The sequence below is a fragment of the Lacerta agilis genome, chromosome 6 (assembly GCF_009819535.1).
Source record: "Lacerta agilis isolate rLacAgi1 chromosome 6, rLacAgi1.pri, whole genome shotgun sequence".
Lineage (NCBI taxonomy): Eukaryota > Metazoa > Chordata > Lepidosauria > Squamata > Lacertidae > Lacerta > Lacerta agilis.
Genome location: NC_046317.1, coordinates 365,519 through 382,393, shown reverse-complemented (window position 1 = coordinate 382,393; position 16,875 = coordinate 365,519). Strand labels below are relative to the sequence as shown.

Here is a 16,875-nt window from a genome sequence, read left to right as displayed (position 1 = left end):
GTGCTCTTGAATGGCAGCGCGCCTCACCACTGCCCGCCGGCCGTGGCGAGGGGAGGCGGCAGATGGGAGGGGCGAGCCAATCAAGTCCAGGCACCGCGGGGGTAGGTGTGTGAGAGAGAGAGAGAGAGAGAGAGAGAGAGAGAGGCCGCGGCCGTCCAGGCCGCTGATTGGGGGAAGGACCCCTCCATCCCTCCCCCGCGTCCTGGCAGGTGAAGTTTGCGATTGGCCGAGCGAGACCTACGTTCTCTGCGGCTGTCAAGACCGAGGACAGGCTCGATTAACCGCCAGGAGGGACGCGGAGGCCAGCGAGGCAAGGAGCAGAGCGGCGCGCGTGTCCCGAGAGCGCCTCGCGGATTTCCGGTTGGGCCCAACTTCCGGCCGCCCAAGATGAGCACCATGTTCGCCGACACCGTCCTCATCGTCTTCATCTCAGTGTGCACGGCGCTGCTGGCCGAGGGTGAGGGCAGCCCCTGGGCCGGGGGAGGCGGAGAGGAGAGGGCGGGCAAAGGGGCTGCAGGCGCCCTAAGGACACCCGTGCTGGTTTCTCAGCGGTGGGTGGGGGTCATCTGGTTGAGCCTCCCCTGGGAGAGACGAGCTGGCAGCCGTGGCTTTTGCACCTCGGAAACGGGAGAGGCAGCGGAGAGGGCAGAGGAGCAAATCCTGACCAGAGCAGCTTTTCTCCCCATTCTGACCAAGGGACCCACCTAAATTTCCTCGTCATTCTGAAAGGCACAGGAATCAATCATATGCTTTGAATTCCTCAAGTTCGAAATTCCAAATACTGTAAAAACATCCTGCCAGGGAGGGAGCTGAGTTGCACAGGAGCAGGGGGGCAGCTGCATTAAGTAAATCAATATAAATGCTTAACCAACTGAGGTTCTGCCCCTCCCCAGCATGAAGCCTGTCTCCCCACCCCCAATAAATCCTGGCTATACCCATGGAGTTGCATCTCTTCATCTTCAGGAGTGGATTAAGCCATCCTATAGTTGTGACTTCATTCAAGATCCTTATGTAGCCAAACCAATGAATGCCAGTTTGAATTCTTTGTACAGTGGTACCTTGGTTCTCAAAAGCCTTGGTACTCAAACAACTTGGAACCCAAACACTGCAAACACGGAAATAAGTGTTCTGGTTTGTGTTCCCCCCCCCCCCGGACATGCTCCCTTTTGGGTGTTACGCTGGGGTCTGTTTTTGCTATTTATTTTTTGTTTCTGCGGCTTTTTTAATGACTGTGTGGAACCCACTTCAGCTACAGATTGATGGATTGTGTGACTGCAGTACATTGTTTATTGCTTTCATTTTATGGATTATTGGTCTCATTAGATAGTAAAATTCATGTTAAATTGCTGTTTCAGGGGTTTTAAAAAGTCCATTTTGCATTATTTTCCATGGGAGCGCGCACCTTGGTTTTGGAACGAACTTCTGGAACAAGTTAAGTTTGAGAACCAAGGTACCACTGTACTGCAGCTACTGTTGCACTAGCACCTGCAATGGTTACAATGGTGTCTTCTTGTCATTCTGTAACTTGGGTGCAGGGAATGAAGAGACATGTATAGATGGCACTTTCAGGAGCAGTGGTGATGTTGATGCTTGCAGCCCAACTCAAAATTCCATTCTGTTATTTTCAGATGTTCCTACTCATGCACCAAAGCCTGTTTTAAAGCACCGTCAATATCTCAAAGTTCATGTGCTCACAAGACCTACCATGATGGGCAATGGGCTTCATCTCTCTTGGAAAGTGACATCAGTTGCTAGGGGCTCCCATCTCTGACTTTGTGAATGATGGTTGAGTCATGCATGCTCTCACTGGGCTGCTGGAATCAGGTTGGGAATAGCTTGTAACTCATGGTACTGCAGTTGTAGGAAGGAGACTGTAAGCTATGCTACTAGGGCTCAAGTTGCTGGATTTGGAAGTCCTCTGGCAGTCATGCTGAGTGCTTTGTAGATACATTGATTATTCTGTCTCCTGATTATTGTGTTATTTGTTTCAGGCATAACATGGGTGCTAGTTTATAGAACAGACAAGTACAAGCGGCTGAAAGCAGAAGTGGAGAAGCAGAGTAAAAAATGTAAGTGCAAATGCATGATAGAGCTTGTCTTGTCCAACAACACTCTAATTCTGGGCAATATTTCTTTAAATTGAGCTTAACTGCTTTATCTTGAAATAAATGGCTCCCTCATCATGTATTTGTCTATAAACCACCCAGAGAATGCAGTTATATGGCTGATAAATAAATAGTCATGGGCTGTGTATTAACATGAAACGCTTCATGAGCTTTCATGGACTAGTGCAGTGTTTTTCAACCTTTTTTGGGCAAAGGCACACTTGTTTCATGAAAAAAATCACGAGGCACACCACCATTAGAAAATGTTAAAAAAATTAACTCTGTGCCTATATTGACTATATATAAAGTAATTCTCTTGAATAGGAATCAAATAAACACAAAGAAAGTATTTTATAATCACTTTATTATGAAATAGTAAGTAAACAGAAATATGAAAAATTATAAAATACTTTATTCAGTGCGCAACCTGGGTCTGTTTGGCTGAACACAAAGCTGATATTCTGGCTGGATGTTTTGAGACTACAATTCCCATCATCCCTGACCACCAGTCCTGTTAGCTAGGGATCATGGGAGTTGTAGTCCCAAAACATCGGGAGGGCTGAGTTTGCTTATGCCTGATCTATACAATGCCTTTGAGCATGTATGGTATGCATTTGGAACTGACTGGAATAAAAAACAAGAAGAACATATGTTTAAAGAAGATTGGGAAATGTTTATTGAATATATGGAGGAAAATTGAAAATGTGGGCAGCATTAAGATAAATTCAACCATGTAAATAAGTTTTTACTGATGTAATAATGGAAATCTGAATGGTTTAGTTTATATAAAATATGCATGGATTTATGTTGTGCAAAATGAACCATGGAAAGAGAGGAAGTGAAGTCTCTGACATTTTAAGGTGAATATTCTAAAATGTAAAACAGAAATTTAATTTTAAAAAATTCATTCTTGCATCGTGATCACAACTTGCATCGCACTTCTCCGTGCTTCGGGTTGCAATACCGCAGCAGGTTAACTCAACCAGAGGCTGACTTCTAAGTACGCCATGCTTGGGAGCGCGCTGTTAAAGCGAGAGCTTTGGGCATTTCCCTCCCGGGTGGGCAAGACAGAAGCCGTTCCAACTCCAACTAAAGCCGTTCCAGCTCCCAACTAAATCACTGCATCTCCGAGCAGGCAGAGGGCAACAGCACAGCAGATGTCATCCGATTTCGCGGGCTCACACCCCCTTCCACCTCTTACAGCATGCAGAAATCCAACAGGTGCATGCCATCCCTTCTCCCGCTGTGCTGGCGGAGGGGGGAGCTGTCCCGGCTGAATCTCTGCCCGTCCCAAGGAAATCGGCATATACAAACAGACAGACAGACAGACAGACAAACAAACAAAGGGACAAGGAGCAACCAGGTCGTGTCCGGTGGCTCTCCAAGGAGTTCGGATCCTTGGAGTGGCCACCCTCCTGCTAGAAGCAGGGCTTGGAGGAGGCCGGAGAGCCCGCGGCCCCCTCTGGGGAAGGCGGGCCTGCAACCCCGGACCCATCGGGATGCACCACTCGGCGCCCTCGCAGGCGGGGCTGGGCAGGAGGCGGTGGCAAACGCCGCCAAAGGACCACGATGTGCCCTTGGCACCTTCTTCATCCCCTCAGCCGGCGGCGGCGGGGACGGCGGCCCGCGATGGAGCCCCCGGAGCTGGGCTTGTTGTGTCGGCTGAGAGGCCGGCTTGCGCGCTGTGCGCCCTAGCCGTGCCACGGCTTCTCCTACCCGGGAGTGCTGGGGCTGAAGCGGTGTCTGCTGGCGGTTGGGCTGTCCTGCTGCACCGTGCTGGCCTTCTACGCCGCCAGCAGCCTGCGGGAGCTGCCGCCCGCGTGGGGCCGCGGCAACGACGAGGGCGACGTGCCGGTGACCGTCCTCATGTGGTGGGAGCTCTTTGGGCGGCTGCGAGCGCCGCTTCGGCATCCGCGCCTGCAACCTTTTCAATTTTTACCACGGCACACCAGGCAACATCTCGCGGCACACTAGTGTGCCGTGGAACAGTGGTTGAAAAACACTGGACTAGTGTCTACTCCATCAGATCCATGATGTATTATTTTAAATAGGCAGGTGTACACATAGAGACAAAACTTTAAAAAGGGAGTAAATGTGAGCAGGAAGCTCAGCAAAAAAAAATTGTGCTTCTTGAAGCTTATGTTATAATATGAACTCTGGAGGCATTCACTTCAGGACACTTAGAGCACCATCCTAAACATGTCTGCTTGGAAGTAAGACCCGTTAATTTCAACGAAGCTAAACCAGTATAGAATTGAAGCCTTATAATAATATAATTTAGGAAAAATAAACATTTCACCATTATTAATCGCTTTTCAGCTCTTGCTTGCCATACTCATTGGTCTGATTTTTGATATAGAGATTTTGATGAGGCCTGAGGTAAGAAGAGGGACTGTTTTCTTTATGAAATAAATGCCCTGTGTTGTTTTATCTCTGCAGTGGAAAAGAAAAAGGAAACAATTACAGAATCAGCTGGTCGACAGCAGAAAAAGAAAATAGGTAACATTGGGGGCTACATGGTTTGTCATGTTTCAATGTTCAGAGTGGGTAGGCAGACTAAGGCCTGGGGGCCGGATCCAGCCCAATTGCCTTCTAAATCAGGCCCACGGACGGTCTGGGAATCAGCATGTTTTTACATGAGTAGAATATGTCCTTTTATTTAAAATGCATCTCTGGGTTATTTGTGGGGCATAGGAATTGGTTCATATTTTTTTTCAAAATATAGTCCGTCCCCCCACAAGGTCTGAGGGACAGTGGACCGGCCCCCTACTGAAAAAGTTTGCTGACCCCTGGTTCATACCGTTTCATGATGGAGTGAGGGAAGTGGATTTCACACATACTCTGTTGAAAAAAAATCAAGTTCCTTCTGTAAATCATGCAATATGAGATCAGCTCTTAAATTGGGCTGCCTGAAAACTTATTATTTCTTTTTATTTATTTATTCATTCATTCATTCATTCATTCATTTATTTATTTAATAAAGAACATGTAATTCAGTGACATAAACATTAAGAAGTAAATGGGGGACGTACAACTGAATGAAAATTAAACATACACCAGATTTGCTTTATTTGTAAATATCAGGATTTTGTTCTTGAACTAGTATGATAGCCTTACTGGAAAAAGCTGAAAAAAATACTAAAAATTAAACAAAAGCAACATATTGCACCTATATTTGAACTTGATTATAATCATATCTATATACATAAAACACAAGTGTCTCTGCGTCCAGTCCCTGTGTCTCTGGGTTTGCGCTACTGCGCATGTGCCCCACGGACACAGGGATTGGATGGAGAGAGATCGGGCCGCGAGCAGCGGCGGCAATTGAATCGGTGGTTGAAGCAGAACGCCGGCGCTCCAGAGGCCGAGAAGGGAGGCTACGCTGCCGCTACAGCCGCTCCAACCAGAGCCCCGAGGCCTAGTGGCCCAGAACAGCCTGCCCCGCAGAGCGCCGGCGTTCCGCTTCAACTGCTGCCGCCGCTGCGTCTTTTTGCTTCTTCAGCTCTCCGATTCGGAGCCGGTGAGCAGGAAGCAGCCGCCCCGCCGGCGAGGCCCAGCGCCTTTTGACCAGCAAACAGCGAGCGAGCGAGGGAAGCGTGCCTCTTTAACCCCCTTGGGGGTGGGCGTGTCCGCGCTGCTACCGCTGCCACCGCTGCCACCGCTGCTTCCTGCTCACCGGCTCCGAATCAGAGAGCTGAAGAAGCAAAAAGACGCAGCGCTTTTTGCCCAGCGAACAGCGAGGGAAGCAGTGGCAGCCGCGGCGGCGCGGATACGCTCACCCGTGGCCTCCGCACAACCCAGCTGCTTATTCCTCTCGGCGCTGGCAAGGATGGCCCTCTGACTGGCTGCTTTGCTTGCCTGCCTGCCTCCTTCCCAGAGCAGGGCGGGTGCGGCAATGCAGGCGGAGAGCTGGAGCCAGGGAGCCCAAAGAGCAGTGAGCCTGCCATTCCGTTTGCCTGCAGTTGCATCTGGGTCCCTCTGCCGTGGAAGTGCCAACTGCAGGCAAATGGAATGGCAGGTGTGTGGCTCTTTGGGCTCCCTGGCTCCAGCTGCCCACCTGCGTTGTTGCGCCCACCCTGCTCTGGGAAGGAGGTGGGCGAGCGAAGCAGCTGCTCGGAGGGCCATCCTTGTGGCACCAACAGCCGCTCAGCTCAGCTCACCTCGGCTTGGCTCTGTTCTGCTGAGAGTCGGGGATTGCTCTGCCAGTGAGAAGATTGTGACGGAAGGAGCGAGTGGGGAACCCGGCTCTAGCAACCGGGGCTATCTGGAGAAAGCAGTAGGTGAAGTGTGGGGTTTGCGGCACGCGGCTCTGGGCTGGAGGTGACTCCCTTATTTGCCGCTGGCGATGGGCTGAGCTCCGTGCTTGCTCACTCGCAAACTGGTGCTTTGTGCCAGGCAGGAGAAGACAAACCTCTCAAGGCTGGGAGAGTGGAGTGTGCCGAGGGAGTGGGGCGAGCGAGCGCGGGCCCAGCATGTGTTGTAGGGGGAAAGTGCGCATTTTGTATGGGCCTTTAAGCAGAGGGAGGGGGGTGTCTTGGCGTCTGTGCCTTCGGAGAAATGGGGGGTGGAGGGCTCAGGCACGGGCAGACCTGCAGTCCCCAGGGGTCTCTCCTGCCTCCATTGCAGCCTGTCAGAGAGAGAGATTGGGGAGGAGAAGCCTGACTGACCCTGGAGACGAGTGAAGAGGCAACCATGGGAGGTGCAGGACAGCGTGGGCAGAGTGCTGGTGCCGCCACCACTGCAGTAAGGGTTTTTATACTGGGTAGTGGATTGCAGCCTGGTCTATTGCTTTCATTTTATGGATTAATGGCCTTGTTAGATAGTAAAATTCATGCTAAATTGCTGTTTTAGGGGTTGTTTTTCATCATCTGGAACGGATTAATCCGTTTTCCATTACTTTTTATGGGAAAGCACGCCTTGGTTTAAGAATGCTTTGGTTTAAGAACGGACTTCCGGAATGGATTAAGTTTGTAAACCAAGGTACCACTGTATACAGTTTTGCATTATTTGGATGGTTTGTATTGAGAAACGCTCTTGAGCTTCTAGGATTGCTACTATCTGTACTGAATGTCAGAGCACCTGAAGTGGGTTGGTGACCTTTACATGCCCCAAACTTTCAGTATGCCTTTTTGTTGCTATTTTCTTGCTGCAAGTCCCTCACAACCTTATTAGGAGCAAGTTCCTGGCTTTGTGACCTGCAATAATTTGTTTCTCTTTTTCAGAGAGGCAGGAGGAGAAGCTGAAGAACAACAACAGGGATCTGTCAATGGTGAGGAAACAGAACAAACTGAACCTTTATTGTAAATCCCTTTGGGAAAGTGATTCCTTTTTTATATATATAATATATTTATTAAATTTTATAAAAACATTACAAACACACTAATACAAAACAATACAACTATAATAAACAAAAAAAAAACTACGATACAACTATAATAAACAAAAAACAAAACTACAATAAAAACAATAAACCTATGCTATCCTTAACATTGTGTCCTGACTTCCTCCTGTCTCCACTTCCTGCGTTCCTTGTGAAACATCTTTAGTAATTTCTTACCATCTTAAAATATCTTACTTTACTATAAAAAATCATTAAACTTATTTAATATCTCAACTCATACCTTCTCATTTTCTACATCATAACCAAACTCTGAATCTACAGTCTAGCTTTTCTTCCAAATTATATCTAATTTTCTATCATACAATGGTTTTTTTAAATATAATTTAAATTTCTTCCACTGCGTTGTCCCTCCAGTCATGAAGTTTCCTGGTCATCTCAGCGAGCTCCATATAGTCCATCATTTTCATCTGCCATTCTTCAATCGTTGGTAATTCTTCTGTCTTCCAGTTTTTAGCTATCAAGATTCTAGCTGCTGTTGTGGCATACATGAATAAAGTTCTGTCACATTTTGGAATTTCTTGGCCTAGGATGCCCAGTAAAAAGGCTTCTGGTTTCTTTTTAAATGTGTTTTCCAACACTTTTTTCATTTCATTATAAATCTTTTCCCAGAAGTCTTTTACCTTTGGGCACAACCACCACATATGGAAGAAAGTTCCTTCTGTTTGTTTGCATTTCCAGCACTTATTACTTTGTCCACGATACACCTTTGCTAATTTAACAGGTGTCAAATACCATCTATACATCATCTTCATAATGTTTTCTCTAAGCAAATTACACGCTGAAAATTTTATACCTGTTTTCCACAGTTTTTCCCGGTCCTCCAACATCATGTTGTGCCCCACATCCTTTGCCCAATCTATCATTGTTGATTTAACCATTTCATCTTTTGTATGCCACTCGAGCAATAAGTTGTACATTCTGGAAAGATTTTTAATCTTTGGCTCTATCAGTTCTGTCTCCAACTTGGATTTTTCTAACTGAAAACCAATTTTTCTATCTAACTTAAATATCTCATTAATCTGATAGTATTGCAACCAGTCTGTAACATGTCCTTTCAATTGCTCATATGATTTCAACTTAAACTGTTCTCCTTCTTGTATTAAAATGTCACTATATTTTGGCCATTGTCTATCGGTATTTGCTCTTTTGTGGGCTTTTGCTTCTAACGGTGACAACCATCTGGGCGTTTTCTTTTCTAACAAATCTTTATACTTCATCCATACTTTAAACAGAGATTTTCTAATTATATGCATTTAAAAACCTTTGTGGGCCTTAATCTTATCATACCAAAGATATGCATGCCATCCAAATCGTTATCATGTCCTTCCAAATCTAATACATCAGCATTTTCTAACATAAACCAATCTTTCAACCAAGTGATTCCTAAATGAAGAAAGTAATAATAAGCAGAAGGAGTAGGAACTGGGGCAGCTTTCCAGAAAAGCAGTGTGTTTAACCTGCAGACATTACTAGGAAGTGAGCACCAAATTCCACTATCTCTGTGGGATGCAACACTTAAGAAACAGATGGTCTGTAGAAGTGAACTGAAGAGATGCCTAGTTTTCATATAAACTCATCAACAGCTACCATCAACTAATGCTACATTTCACTTTTCCATTACTAATGCCTGTGAAGTATTGTCTGTCAACCAACTCCACCTGCTTGGTGTTCTGTTGGGCAGTAGAACACCCATGCTACTGTCTGTCTCACCTGTTGCACAGAGGCTCCTGCCATGCTTGTATTCTGTGCCCAGTTGGCACCACCCTTGGTCACTTGCTGTTCTATTGAAAAAACATTACTGAGAAAGAACTTCTAGTTCCTGGTTGTTCAGTTTGCTTTTATGCAAGATACTGTATTAACAAAATATTAAAATGACCAAAACATTATATAATGTTGGTTGTTGTTGTTGTTGTTCAGTCGTCAGTTGAACGCCTATCCTCCCGCAGTTTGGTCAGACTCTTGTTGGTAGCCTTGAGAACACCATCCAACCATCTCGTCTTCTGTCGTCCCCTTCTCCTTGTGCCCTCAATCTTTCCGAGCATCAGGTTCTTTTCCAGGGAGTCTTCTCTTCTCATGAGGTAGCCAACGTATTGGAGCCTCAGCTTCAGGATCTGAAGCACTCAGGGCTGATTTCCTTAAGAATGGAACGGTTTGTTTGTTTTTACAAAGAATTTATTGGTATTTCCACACAAAATAAACAAGGCATAAACATACATACTTCAAAGAATACAAACAAACTACAAAATAGAAATACAAAAAGCAAACAAAAGAAACAAATACGTACCTAACAACCCACCTAACACAGGAATACACCAATTATTAATTAAAGTCTTATTTCGAATCTTATTGGGGGGACTTCCCCCGTTCTCTCTTCTGCGTTCATTTCTAATTTACTTTAGTAACTTTGTAACTAATTTAACAATCATTCACCAATGTTCTTAATCTTCAAATAAACATCTTATATCATTCAACTTATTATTATCAAATAAAACCTCATATTCCTAATCTTAACTTCTTATATCCTTTTTTCTCTTAACTCAGTAAAACTATTGCTCTTATTACTTCTAATTCCTACCTTAAAAATATAATCAACACTATCATAAAAAAACCTAAATATTTCTTCCTTTCTTCAAATCGCTTATTACCCTCTGACGTCGGAGTACCATGGTTAGCCTTCCTGATAAATCTCATAAATTCTTTTACCCCACCATCTTCCCTCTTCCCATCTCATTCTCCCACCAGTCTTCCCCCCAACATTTTTCCAGTCCAAATCTTCCTTCTCCCACACCAATTTCTTCTTTCAAAATGACACATTTTCCTTGATACAGAATGTCACTTTTTCCTTGATACCTAAAAACCGAAACATTGCCACCAAGTATCTTTGCTGAACTCTTCAAAACAAGTTGTACATTGTCACCAAATATTCTTACTCCAGTCTTCAAATCAATTTGTAAATCCCAGGATTGTTGTTCCTGCATTTCTGGGCTCCCACCCCAGAAAGCCGTTATACAGTCTCGTTTACCAGTCTCGGACCTCTCACATCCATGAGACCCTTCTTCTTGTTGTACTTGTGTCTTCTCTGCTTCAGATGAAATCCCTGGAAGATTACTCTCTCTAATTGTTTCTTTGAGTTCCTTAGCAAAGTTCTTACAAACACTTTGAATCTCAGAAAACTTTTCAATGACATTCTGTTGCAAAAGTTGTAGTTGCCGCAAAACTTCTCTCTGCCCTGGTGTCATTGCTAAGTCTGGAAAGACCGTGGGAACCAGGCAGAGATAGGCAGGAGTAGGCAGGAAATAACAAAGTTTCAGTACTTTTCCATCATCACAGCTCAACTTTCAGCCGCCATTTCCCCCCTTAATCAGAGGGTAAACTTTCTTTCACTATATTCCACTGTCAATCGGAAGAAAAAATTCGAATTTCTCAATTTTGCCCCAAGCAGGGGCTTCTTACACAGTCAGAATCAGAATTAACGTAAAATTCCAAAACAATCCAGAGTAGCAACAGCCAGATCCGGTGTTACTTTGATCTTGTCGCACCAGAGAGAGACGGACTACCTCTTTTTAAATCTCTCTCTGTAAGCCAATTACAACAATTTAAGTCCAAATAACCGTCTGTACTTACAGATTTCTTCTTTTTTTCGCCGAATTAAGAAAGAACAGAGCGCTCAGAGCCAGCAGCCGGCTGCCGCTTTGTTCCCCCGGTTGGAGGCGACTTCCACAGCTCCGCGCCGGAGCCCGTTCACTCAAGCCTCCCTTTTACAAGGGAAGCCTGAGAACGGGACGGCACAATGGAGCTCGCTGGGAAGCCCTAGCCACGGGACGCTCTTCCCGTGGTTTTTTGGAGCCCGCAACGCAGTTGCGGGGCTCCTACCCCTGGGGGAGCCAGAGCTGTCTCGGAGTCGAGACAGCTCCCAACCACTAGCAATGGTGCTCGCGCCGGAAGTCATCTTTTTGCAGTCCATGGGACTCTCAAGAGTCTCCTCCAGCACCATAATTCAAAAGCATCAATTCTTCGGCAATCAGCCTTCTTTATGGTCCAGCTCTCACTTCCATACATCACTATTGGGAAAACCATAGCTTTAACTATACGGTCCTTTGTCGGCAAGGTGATGTCTCTGCTTTTTAAGATGCTGTCCAGGTTTGTCATTGCTTTTCTCCCAAGAAGCAGGGCGTCTCTTAATTTCGTGGCTGCTGTCACCATCTGCAGTGATCATGGAGCCCAAGAAAGTAAAATCTCTCACTGCCTCCATTTCTTCCCCTTCTATTTGCCAGGAGGTGATGGGACCAGTGGCCATGATCTTAGTTTTTTTGATGTTGAGCTTCAGACCATATTTTGCGCTTTCCTCTTTCACCCTCATTAAAAGGTTCTTTAATTCCTCCTCACTTTCTGCCATCAAGGTTGTGTCATCAGCATATCTGAGGTTGTTGATATTTCTTCCGGGAATCTTAATTCCGGCTTGGGATTCATCCAGTCCAGCCTTTCGCATGATGAATTCTGCATATAAGTTAAATAAGCAGGGAGACAATATACAGCCTTGTCGTACTCCTTTCCCAATTTTGAACCAATCAGTTGTTCCATATCCAGTTCTAACTGTAGCTTCTTGTCCCACATAGAGATTTCTCAAGAGACAAATGAGGTGATCCGGCACTCCCATTTGTTTAAGAACTTGCCATAGTTTGCTGTGGTTGACACAGTCAAATGCTTTTGCGTTGTCAATGAAGCAGAAGTACCGGTAGATGGTTTTTCTGGAACTCTCTAGCTTTCTCCATAATCCAGTGCATGTTTGCAATTTGGTCTCTGGTTCGTCTGCCCCTTCGAAATCCAGCTTGTACTTCTGGGAGTTCTCGGTCCACATACTGCTTAAGCCTGCCTTGTAGAATTTTAAGCATAACCTTGCTAGCGTGTGAAATGAGTGCAATTGTGCGGTAGTTGGAGCATTCTTTGGCACTGCCCTTCTTTGGGATTGGGATGTAGACTGATCTTCTCCAATCCTCTGGCCACTGCTGAGTTTTCCAAACTTGCTGGCATATTGAGTGCAGCACCTTAACAGCATCCTCTTTTAAAATTTTAAATAGTTCAGCTGGAATATCATCACTTCCACTGGCCTTGTTGTTAGCAAGGCTTTCTAAGGCCCATTTGACTTCACTCTCCAGGATGTCTGGCTCAAGGTCAGCAACCACACTACCTGGGGTGTATGAGACCTCCATATCTTTCTGGTATAGTTCCTCTGTGTATTCTTGCCACCTCTTCTTGGTGTCTTCTGCTTCTGTTAGGTCCTTTCCACTTTTGTCCTTTATTATGGTAATCTTTCTACGAAATGTTCCTTTCATATCTCCAATTTTCTTGAACAGATCTCTGGTTTTTCCCATTCTGTTGTTTTCCTCTATTTCTTTGCATTGCTCGTTTAAGAAGGCCCTCTTGTCTCTCCTTGCTATTCTTTGGAAGTCTGCATTCAGTTTTCTGTATCTTTCACTATCTCCCTCACATTTTGCTTGCCTTCTCTCCCCGCTATTTGTAAGACAGGCGCAATTTGTAAGGCAGGCATAATTTTCGGCGTCTGGGCATGTGCAGAAGCAATTTCTGGCACTGCGGACATGCGCAGACACGATTTCTGGCGTCGCGCTGTGCCGGTTCAGCCCACAGAGGATTTCCACAGGTGTTATCCGGCCCATGCCCAGTAAGCCTTGCCGACCCCTGTGCTAGTATATTTCCTGGTCTAACTTTTTATAGCCTTTGGGGTGAGAACTCCATAAACATTCAGTGGCCTCACCAAGGTTGACTAGTGGCTGCAGATAATGCATATACACATCCCAGTTTTTCATCAGTTTTTTGTGAAAGGAGGCACTCAGTTGCCACAGTCTCTTCTCCAGTTTTTCCTCTCCATTGAATCTGCATTTGCCAGACACTAATATGGGTCCTCAATTGTTCTTTTGACTGCAGGTTCGCATGAAGTCCATGTTTGCAATTGGTTTTTGTTTCACTGCTCTGATGGGAATGTTCAATTCCATGTAAGTGGTTACCACTCTGCTTTTCTTTAAGAAGTGTTAACAATGCTCTATGTTTTCTTCTTCCTTCAGGGTACAGTAAGCCCACAACTTACGTCAGGGCTACGTTCTGGGCATAGCGCCCAATGCCAAAACTGTGTATAGCCAAAACACGCTGGGTGATATGGCAGGTGGGATTGCCAGAGTTTATTTCCCACTCATCCCCTTTGTAATTTTTTATTTTTTGCCATGCGCATAAAGCTGGATATGCTCAAGTTAAATGCGCATAAGCTGCAAGTGTACTGTATATGTTTTCCATAGCTCACTGTGCCTTCCTAAAAGGAAACAGTGTTGGTGCAGACATGGTTGCAGCTGTGCAATAACCATTCTTGCAAGTGATTGATGTCGTGTGTGTGTGTGTGTGTGTGTGTGTGTGTGTGTGTGTAGGAATTGATATACTGTATAGAGGAGGGGGAGAGAAGAGGATAGGAAGCTTCACTTCCTCCGTGGAGGAGAGTGGGTGTAACTCGAGTCTATCTAGCAGTACAACTCTGGTCCTTAACCCCTTCATTCACTAACTAGCAGGCTTGCATGCCATCTCCCAGAAACTGAGTTGTGTATGTGTGACATCGGACCCATGGAAGATCACAGAGCTATTTTCATGATTGCAGGGGAAAGTTGCAGTTTTCCAAATAATGGAAGTAGCCACTATGAGTTCCCATTAATCCCCATGTCATACACTCATAAGCTGTCTATCTGCACTGGCTCTTGAATTTCAGCTCAGACTCCAGCAAGGTTTTTTGTCAAACATATCCCAAATATTCATTGTTACATTTCTAGCAGAAATTAGTTGAGAGCTCCTCACACTAGCAATATGGATTCTCAATGGTAATTTTGGTAGCTTTTCATAGTAGAAAAGGGGTGTTTTGCAATTGTCATTTATCTCCCCAGCATTTCTGTGAGATGAGCTAGGCTAAGAACAATTAACCACAAACTTGACATGAGTCAACAGTGTGATGCAGCAGCTAAAAAAGCCAATGCAATTCTGGGCTGCATCAATAGGAGTATAGCGTCTAGATCAAGGGAAGTAATAGTACCATTATATTCTGCTCTGGTCAGACCTCACCTGGAATACTGTGTCCAGTTCTGGGCACCACAGTTCAAGAATGATAATGACAAGCTGGAACGTGTCCAGAAGAGGGCAACCAAAATGGTCAAAGGCCTGGAAACGATGCCTTATGAGGAACGGCTTAGGGAGCTGGGTATGTTTAGCCTGGAGAAGAGAAGGTTAAGGGGTGATATGATAGCCTTGTTCAAATATATAAAAGGATGTCATATAGAGGAGGGTGAAAGGTTGTTTTCTGCTGCTCCAGAGAAGAGGACACGGGGCAATGGATTCAAACTACAAGAAAGAAGATTCCACCTAAACATTAGGAAGAACTTCCTGACAGTGAAAGCTGTTCGGCAGTGGAATTTGCTACCAAGGAGTGTGGTGGGGTCTCCTTCTTTGGAGGTCTTTAAGCAGAGGCTTGACAGCCATCTGCCAGGAATGCTTTGATGGTGTTTCCTGCTTGGCAGGGGGTTGGAGTGGATGGCCCTTGTGGTCTCTTCCAACTCTGATTCTATGATTCTGTGATAAATTGGTCAGGACTACTCAGTGTGCTTTATGATTGAGGAGACATGAACCAGGATATTTAAACGCAACCCTCAAGCAACTCAAAGGTTTAGTTTGACATTGACATTTTAAAAGAGGTTAACCTATTCTTCCATTATGGTGTTTGTATAAATACCTGTACACCCAATGTGGTGGTGCGGAAAATAACCATAGATTTCAGATAAGAAAGACCTTGACTTTGAGATGCTGGACTAGATTTTTGTCTGTTCCAGCAGGGTTTTTCTTACATTATTTTAAAAGTGAGTTTTTGTAAGAAGTCTCAAAGTGACTTAGTCATATTCATTTTGATAATTAGACTATATTCCTATATTCATCTTTCTTCCCTAACAATTTAAAAGGCATGGGGCTCATACCCTGTAGCACTTCCTGCTAATTTTTTCTTTTAGCTGTGTCCAGAAAAGAAGACAGGAACCACGTAGAATATCACAACACTGTCAGAGGGAGATAAACATCCGTTCCTATCTGTTCTGCCAAAAATGCCTTTGCTCTCCAGTTGGCACTTACTGGAAGTGCAGCGCCTTGTATTGTTAACTCTGCAGGAAGAAACACTCATTTAAGAGTTTACAGTACCAGAAGCACCTGCTGAAAATGAGAGAGAGAGCTTCATACAGCAATGCACTATAGGACATGCTGTTGGAAACTAGTTAGCCAGATGCCTAGAATCCACCATCTACATTTGCCCCCAGAGTAACCTTGGTTAAGGAGCATCATGCACTTCTCTCCCTGCCAGGAGCTTAAAATACACACGTTTCTTTTCTGCTCTGTATAAGTAGAGCCTGGAAGAAATTTTGTTCCCCTTTGGCAACACATAAAATGTTTTCAAAACCCAGTTTGGTTAATTGATTTCTGAGAAGTTTGTCCCTTATTTTACATGCTGTTGCTCTCCTTCTGTTAAAGGATCTGAACACTGAGGGATGATATTGGACCTGAGCAATCTGGGCTCAGCTCCAAAACACAGTTGTACAGCCTTCAACCTGTATACCTCAGAGGGTTGGGGCAGTGGATGAAGTACGTCCCTGCTCTGGCTTGTAAACAAAAGGGTTTTTCTTTATCTCTGTACACCTAAAGAAATTGTGGTTGCTCTAATTGGGAGAGGACAAATCTGCTTTGAACCAAATACTGTATAAATTTGGCGTTTTCACTTGGGAGCTACAAGTGTCCTGTAGTCCTCGTAGTATTCCAGTGGCTTAAGGTTCCTGGTGGCACAGACTCTTCACAATCTGATTGTTTCTGGGTAAGTTTTACTACAGTCAAAGCTCAGTTCCCAAACGGCTCTGTTTTGGAACATTTCAGCTCCCAAATGCTGAATACCCGGAAGTAAATGCTCCAGTTTTCGAACGTTTTCCAGAAACCGAACGGCTTCTGGGGAGTTTTCTTCTTTTCCCCTCATTGACTTTGCCAGCTGCCCTTTGATCCTTGGTGGTCAGAACATTTCAGAAGTTGAATGGCCTTCCGGAATGGATTACATTAGACAACCGAGGTTTGCCTGTACCAGTATGTGTTTACAGACTTATTCTATCATTTTCAGCACAAACAGCTCTAAGGTCAAACTGTCAGTTCAGTTCAGCAGCTCTTACAGCACCATAAATCTGGTACCCCTGAGTGATTTAAGTTAAGATAGATTCCTTGGGGTATTTCCTGGATATAGCCAGAATATGGCAGTCGGAAACAGTGTCCAGGCGGAAATCACTGAAATGTCTGGGAAAA

At 44.9% G+C, this 16,875-nt stretch overlaps 1 protein-coding gene across 1 annotated transcript in view; it reads left to right on the top strand.

The window, feature by feature from the left end:
* Positions 1–301: 301 nt before the first annotated feature.
* Positions 302–16,875, top strand: part of TMCO1 (transmembrane and coiled-coil domains 1) — a 21,110-nt gene continuing 4,536 nt past the window's right edge. The window contains exons 1-5 of the mRNA XM_033151135.1: positions 302–457; positions 1,992–2,069; positions 4,545–4,604; positions 7,328–7,374; positions 13,450–13,517. Of these exons, the coding sequence (XP_033007026.1) occupies positions 388–457; positions 1,992–2,069; positions 4,545–4,604; positions 7,328–7,374; positions 13,450–13,517 (323 nt within the window). The 5' untranslated portion in view covers positions 302–387. The remainder of the gene's footprint in view (positions 458–1,991; positions 2,070–4,544; positions 4,605–7,327; positions 7,375–13,449; positions 13,518–16,875) is intronic.